This window comes from Sceloporus occidentalis, unplaced genomic scaffold (genome assembly GCF_023333645.1).
Source record: "Sceloporus occidentalis isolate IW3139 unplaced genomic scaffold, rSceOcc1.0.p SCAF_7, whole genome shotgun sequence".
NCBI classification, from domain to species: Eukaryota; Metazoa; Chordata; class Lepidosauria; order Squamata; family Phrynosomatidae; genus Sceloporus; species Sceloporus occidentalis.
In genome coordinates, this window is record NW_028316987.1 from 28372705 (window position 1) to 28379744 (window position 7040).

The window sequence follows — 7040 nt, forward strand, 5'->3', positions numbered from 1 at the left end:
CCCGGAAATTTTGCATACGTACCTCACCCTTCCCTTTTAACACGAAAAAATAACATTATTTTCAATTTTGAAAGCTTATGCGCATGCACGCCGTTTCTTTCTCGCGAGGTTCCCAACAGTCACGTGTCTTTTTTGTTTTTGTGTTGGTTTACATGTTTACTTCCGCTGTTGGCAATTGCCTTGCGACCACACATCTGCTGTCGCCATTTTGTCCGGCATTTGCAGTTCCAACAGTAAGAGCGGAAGATGCATCCCTTGTTGTATCTCATCCTGGCCCAACAAGCTATAATCAGGTCTGTTGTTGCGTTGTTGCGGCGCAGGCATAGGCGCCTCCAACAGTTCCACTGTATGCTCGCTGCGAACAGGAGGAGGGAGAGTAGGAGGAAGCACGCTCGCAGGAAGAGTAGCCTCGTGGTTGGTCGCCTTGCCCAGCAAACTGTAGCGACTGTGGGTGGGAGAATTTCCCAATGTCTCCGGCCATTGCCCAGGAGGTGGTGGGTCTACCCACACGAGACGGACTTCTGGCCGAAGCTGTTATGCACCGTTTGGTCCGATGAAAAATGGATAGAGCATCTGAGGATGCCTAGGAGGCTTTTCCTGCTTATTGTCGAACAGCTGCGTCCGGAGATCTGCAGGGAGGACACCCGTCTGCGCTCCGCCATACCGGTGGAGAAGAGGGTGGCAATCGCACTTTGGATCCTGGCTAACCAGGGGTCCTATGGCACAGCGGCCACCTGGTTCGGCGTGGGGAAATCGACAGTGTGCACCATTTTTATTTCTGTAGTCCTGGCTATAGAGAAAGTCCTCCTTCACAAGACAGTGTACCTCGGGGACCACAGGAAGGTACTTAATATTGCTATTGCTGCCACTGATTACACCCTTCAGGGTAGGGAAAAGTCTAGATGCATTATTAACAAACTGTGAGCAAACCTTGGCTTTAGGGTGGGGATACCATAAATGTTATTATTTACCTACTTGCCATTTTTCTCATAATATTGCTATGATTACTTCCCATTCTTTTCTGGGATTTGTTGAAGGCGGTGTAAGTCTTCCTTCCCCCCTTCTTGCAGATCTACTTGTATATATTCCTGCTTTGCATATAATAGTAACTACAACAACACTAACCTCTAAGTTATTATCATTCAGCAATGGTTCTAGGTGGGGTGACACGCTATATCTATTTACATACATGCAGGTTTGTTCCATGACTGCCGACCTTTAGCCTTGCTGTGCTATTTACAGGTGTGCTGTTTCTATTCCAGATCATGGCAGGCTTTGAGGCTATGGGATTCCCACAAGTAATCGGGGCTGTTGATGGGTGCCACTGTCACATCATTTCGCCAGTGCGTCAGGGTGGGGAGTATATCAACCGCAAGGACACGTACAGCATGCTGTTGCAGGGAACAGTGGACCACACTGGACTATTCATCAATGTGTGCATTGGATGGAGCGGGACCTCGCATGATGGCTTCGTTTTCCGCCACTCTTCCATCTACCAAACCATGCGTGCAGGCCTGTTTGTGCCAGGGAATCCTACTGTCACCATCTGTGGCAAGCAGGTGGGCCCACTGCTTATTGCAGATGCAGCATATGGGGTGAAAAACTGGGTCATGACCCCATTCAAAGGCACTCTCCAGCCGCGCCAGGCCCTGTATAATCGCCACCTCAATAGAGCCAGGAACACGGTGGAACGTGCCTTTGGCCGCTTGAAGGCAAGATGGCGGTGTCTCACCGCACCATTGGAGCTGGCAGAGGAGAACGTTAACTCTGTCATAGTGGCATGCTGTGTTCTCCACAACCTCGTCGAGACTGGAGGGCGCATTTTGGAGGGGGCACCATCTCGGCCAAGGCGATTTGTGCTTAATGCTGCCAGTTTACGCACTGCAAACGCCGACCAGGAAAAAGCAGATGGTGTGCAAACAAGGGAGGCACTGGTGCAGTATTTCTGGGATTTAAAGCATCGGGTCCCTTAAACACTTGTCTACCACCGCGGTTTTGTGTTTTTTTCTCTTCACTGTTGCAAAAATAAAGGTTTGCCTTTGCTATTCTTTATGTTTTCCTTTTCTTCCTTGGAAACACAACATGCCATGAGCGTACTGCGAGATTGGGTGCGCGTGTTTAGGGATGTCATGACATTCACCCTGCATCTCCTTCTAGTGTTGGTGGGAGAGGGGAACTGTGAGAGCCATCACATGCCACGTTCAGTGGAACAAACTTTGCACTCCCATTCAGTTGTGCAACTTTAGGTTATAGCTTGGTGGTGCATAAATCTCCTCCCATTACATTGTCTGCAGCTTTGCTGTGTTGGAACAGTGGAGGCCCTGACCACATGCACAGTTGTGCATTTCGCTGGTTTAATAAGCCACACCATTTGTTCCCTGTCCCATCAACTACCAGCTTCCCCCAACTTGCAATGCACTGGCCTCGCATGGAGCACCCCAATACAGGCCATAGTACAGATTGTGTCCTGCAGAATTCTTTAGGAGGGAGAAGTCTGGTTTCCTGAATAGGAAACAAGATCCAACCCTTTCTTCATGCAAGCGTTTACACAACATGTAACTGCCAAAAAAAAAAAAATTGATAATTTATGCGCATGCACGCTATGCGCATAGTTTTAGGCCGCTCTGGGCCACCGTAGGGGAGGGGGAGTGATGTCACCGGCTGCACTCCTCCTCTAACGGCGCCAAGCTTGAGTTGACTACATTGTAACAATTTACCTGTGGAGCCCTCCAGCCATTGGCTAACAGGTGTAGGGCTACTTTTTGAAACTTTGGGCCCATGTGTGCGCAGAGTCTGTCCGTTGGGGGAAGATGGCGCCGAGGAGGCTCGCAAGGATCGAGCATTGGACGGCACAAGAAACCGACCTCCTGCTCGATTCTCTCAGCCGTACAGATGCGGGGTTGAGGCGGCTGATGCGATCCAGCAGCCACCCCAACCTCCATCTGTACGAGAGAGCCTCCCGGCACCTCGAAAGGCACGGTTGGAGACGGCTTCCGGTGCAATGCCGGACCAGGTTCAAAAATCTTAAGGCTGCTTTCTTCAAGGCCTGGGACATCGCCCAGGGCAGCCCCCCGCGACATGTCCGCCCGCCTTTCTACCAGAGGCTGGCGGACATGTGGCGGAGGGCAGGGCGGCCTGCAGCTCGGGAACGGAGGCCCCCGCCAGGTAAGTGTCAAAGGTTTGGCTACCGGTGGGGTTGCGCGGTGGGGTTGCACAAGTAGGGGGACGGAATGACTAATTGTGCGCATGATCTTTCCTTGAGACCGTTTATTTTTTTCCAGCCCCCGACTCTGATCGGGGAAGACCAAGGAGGAGGAGGGGGTCCCGGCGCCGTGAGCCTTCTTCCTCGCCGTCTTCCGAAGAGGAGGAAGAGGAGGAGGAGGAAGAGGAGGAGCCCTCCGTGTTGGGAGAGGAGGGAGAGGACGAGGCACCTGCTGTCCGCGAGCCACCAGCGGAGGAGGAGGAGGAGGAGGCGGGGCAGATCGAGGGTACGTTGGATCAGGGAATATCACGCAGGAGTTTGTTTTTGGAATTAGGTTGCCAAGGAAGAGGAAAACTAGACCGTGGGACACTATGTGGTCATCCACTCTGACCCTTCCAAGGGAGGTGTTATAGAAGCATATTTTGCTGTCAGGCCCCATTTCTGTTCTGTTGGAGGTAATGGCAAAGCAGTTGCTACGAGGTATGTTAGGACGCCCCCACCCCCCCACACCCTCTGCGGCCGGTTAAACTGTCACACAACAAACCAAGTAATGTGTACTTAACTATTCTGTTATACCCAACAGCTGAGGAATCGCAGTCGCAGCCTGGACCGTCCCATGCTGCTGGGGTCGCTGCAGCGGCACCACCCGCACTTTGTGAGTTGCAAACATGTTTGCTCTAGTTAAATCTTGGGATTTAAGTCCTGCAGTACTATTAGCGGGAAGCAAGACTGTAGACAATTGTGCATGTATGTGTCCTGTCTATTTCTAGCAAGCTGACACATCAGTGTACATGTATGCTTTTTTGTGTGGAGGAGTGCATGCCACAAGGCGGTTGCCACAAGCAGGGCAACACTGTGGCACCTAAGTGTGGAAAGACTGCTGTTACATGTCTGCTAAAGACATCATGTTACGAGTAGTTTTGGTGCTAGTGAATATGTGACTGGCACTTTGGGGTGAAGAGAGTGTTGACACATCTATTTGTTCTTGTTTGTTGTCTGTAGGGTACTCCAATATTCTGTTACGAGTAGGGGCCCAAGACCAGAGGCTGGCCCTGATGGAGAAGAGGCTGTCCAGGCTCGAGGGCCTGGAACAGAGAGTGGAGAGGCTGGAGCGTGTCCTGCGCCAGCGCTGGCCGGAGGACTTTGAGGATGTGTAAATAGTTAATATATTGTGTGTACATTGTAAATACACAGTTTGTATTTTTTGAAAGAATGTTTCCTTGTGGTCATTTTGCAATGCTACTTGTCTGCTGGAGACATACATATTACACACATGTTTATAGAACATTGGTTTTATTAGGCCACCTCAAAACTAAGGACTAAGAGGCCAATATGTAATGTAAAATCATTACAACAATTTAACTCCTTGTCAGGAAACATTTGTAATGTAAAACCATTACAACCATTTCAGTTAACAACATGATACACGTCAAATGTGGAACCATTACAACTAGTCATGTAAAAATTGTCATAAACAGTTAAACCAATGTAAACATTGGAAGTAAGGCAGATGTTATGTAACATGGTCCAAAACTTTAATCATGGGGACAGTGTTACCGGCTTCTTAATCTTGCGGCTGGGCCTGGTACTTGGTCCAGGAACCGCACCCCCAGATGATGCTGTAGACCCTCCCTGAGACTCCTGCTGGCTGACAGAAGGGCCAGGAGGGGAATTATTTGATGGTTGCATGGAGCCCGGGGAACGCTTAAAGCGCTTCTTCCTCGGCATGCCAGTAGCATTGCCTTGGGTACCCTGCGACTCCATCAGCTTGTACATTTTCTCCATTATCTGGTTGCTAGCCAGCAGAGCACCTGTTAGTTGCTGCATGCTCTCTCTGTCCTCAGCAATTAGCTGTGTCATGACGCCGAGTGATTTATCTTCCCTGGCCTCCTCTTTTTGACTCTCCTCCCTCAAAAAACCCAGAAGCGAACTCATCTGGGCAGCGGACTGGGTGGCAATCTTTTCAAGGGCCGCAGTGGCAGAGTCCCTCACCTTCTTGCGTTTAATGAGGGCCAATCTCTCCGCAGGAGTCATTACTGCTAGGGGGTTCATGATGGCACAAGCTGAAAGAGAAAAGGAATTTTAATAGGGAACTGTAAGTGGTGAGGCAGGAAGAAGAAGACATTACCATTGGGGGCCAGCTATAGACCTGTGTATGCTGATATCCCATGAGGGCAAAAATTACTATTGTTGTTATTGTTGGAGGACAACAGCATTGGCCATCCCAAGGCGGATGCCTGGCCATTAGCCCAAGGTTTGCAGTGGGTTAATGGTGCTGAAGCGCCTACCCATTGTTTATGCCCTTCTACAAGCGGAAAACAATTAAGAAACCAGTTCCACAGGTCCCACTCTCAAAGGGTGCCCCTTTTCCTGACCTTCTAGCGGCTAGAGGAGAGCAAGGGGAATATCAGGCTTTACAATTAAAACAATTACAGTTGAGGCTACCCTCTATTCAGCAGTCCAAACTCAATTTCCATAACAAAAGTAAGGGTGGAAGATTTTGAATGGCATTCTCCAGTCTTTTATAGTAGGCACAGCCAGGGTTGAAAACAAACCTGATATTCCAGTTTGAGGGGAGGGGGGGAAGGAAAATGGCTGCTGGGGGAACCCCAGACTTTTGGGGTTTGCCATGTGCTACCTCCATGGGTGATAAGGGGAAGCTCAGGTTGACCAGTGCTTGTGATTTTATGCCAAGATTACTGTGTTAATAAAGGTTCTGGTAGGATGCAATTAATGGAGGGGAGCCCATACATCTAATGTATTTTGAACACAGCCTATACACACACCATATGCAAAGCAGAAGCCGAAAGTGCATTTTGTCATCAATGGAGAACCTACCATTGCTTCCCGCCCGGGTTTGGGTTTGGTTTCCGTTAGACCCCGAGCTGCTGGCCGCTGGTTCCTGCTGCTGCAGTTCTCGCAGCAGGGTCTGCGGATCAATCTCCTGCAGCACCAGATTTATCTCCTGATCTGGATCCGGAGTAACAACGGTCTCTGTAAAGCGGAGATAAAAATGCACAGTAAACCAGCCTTGCTCGGATGCCACAGGCACACGGACACATAGACAGAAACGGTGTTCAGGGATTCATGAGCGGCTTTCCATTGCGGCGGCGGGCCACATAAGGGGGCCTGGCACACAGCGGAAACCAACTGCTCAATTGGCAAAACTCTAGTGCATATAATATGGAACACATGCGCACATTCTTTCAAAACTTTTTTATAGAGGACATTAGTATTGGCATGTTACCTTGGGAAAACAGATCCTGCGAGTCCGCCAAGGGAGCCTGCGAATCCGCCAAGGGGTCCTGCTCCGTGATGGGTCTAGAGGGCCCTTCCTCCACCAGCTCGAGGTTCTCGCTGTCGTGGTACGTAACTTCGGTCTCGTCCGAGACCCGCTTTGCCTCCACGCTGGCATCCCCCGCCAATATTCTGCGAAGCTCGTGGAAGAATGGCATTTCTACTGCGCCGCTTCCGCTCATCCTCGATTTTTGATATTCCTCCTTAAATTTTCTTTTCAATGCCTTAGATTTCGTGCGACATTCTTCCGCATTTCTGTCATGGCCCCTCCTCCGCATTTCTGCGGCGATGTTTTCAAACACATCTATGTTTCTGTGATTCTCCCTTAGTTGCTGCTGCACCTTTTCCTCCCCCCACAGCGCTATTAGGTCCACAGTTTCTGCATGTTTCCATGCTATCCCCCTACCAGATGATTTCCTGGCAGCCATCTCCGAAACGCCATGTGCTTGCGATCCCGCCATTGGAAAGGGTCGTGATGATCCTACCAGCTCGAGGTTAGAAACAGCAATGGCGCCAAGCCCCCAAAAAGGGGGAGTGGGCA

General features: G+C 50.2%; 1 protein-coding gene across 1 annotated transcript; it reads left to right on the plus strand.

Annotated features, from left to right (window-relative positions):
* Positions 1-246: 246 nt before the first annotated feature.
* On the plus strand, positions 247-1973 carry LOC149309453 (uncharacterized). Its single transcript, XM_089532342.1, has 2 exons — positions 247-843; positions 1263-1973. Exons 1-2 carry the CDS (start codon positions 247-249, stop codon positions 1971-1973), a joined length of 1308 nt encoding a protein of 435 aa, XP_089388468.1.
* Positions 1974-7040: the final 5067 nt, after the last annotated feature.

What these genes read in the sequence shown, in the direction of transcription:
- LOC149309453 (XM_089532342.1), top strand. Translation starts at nt 247, where the DNA reads ATGCATCCCTTGTTGTATCTCATCCTGGCCCAACAAGCTATAATCAGG. An exon ending in ACCTCGGGGACCACAGGAAG is followed by an intron (nt 844 to 1,262) that starts GTACTTAATATT and finishes TTTCTATTCCAG; the next exon opens with ATCATGGCAGGCTTTGAGGC.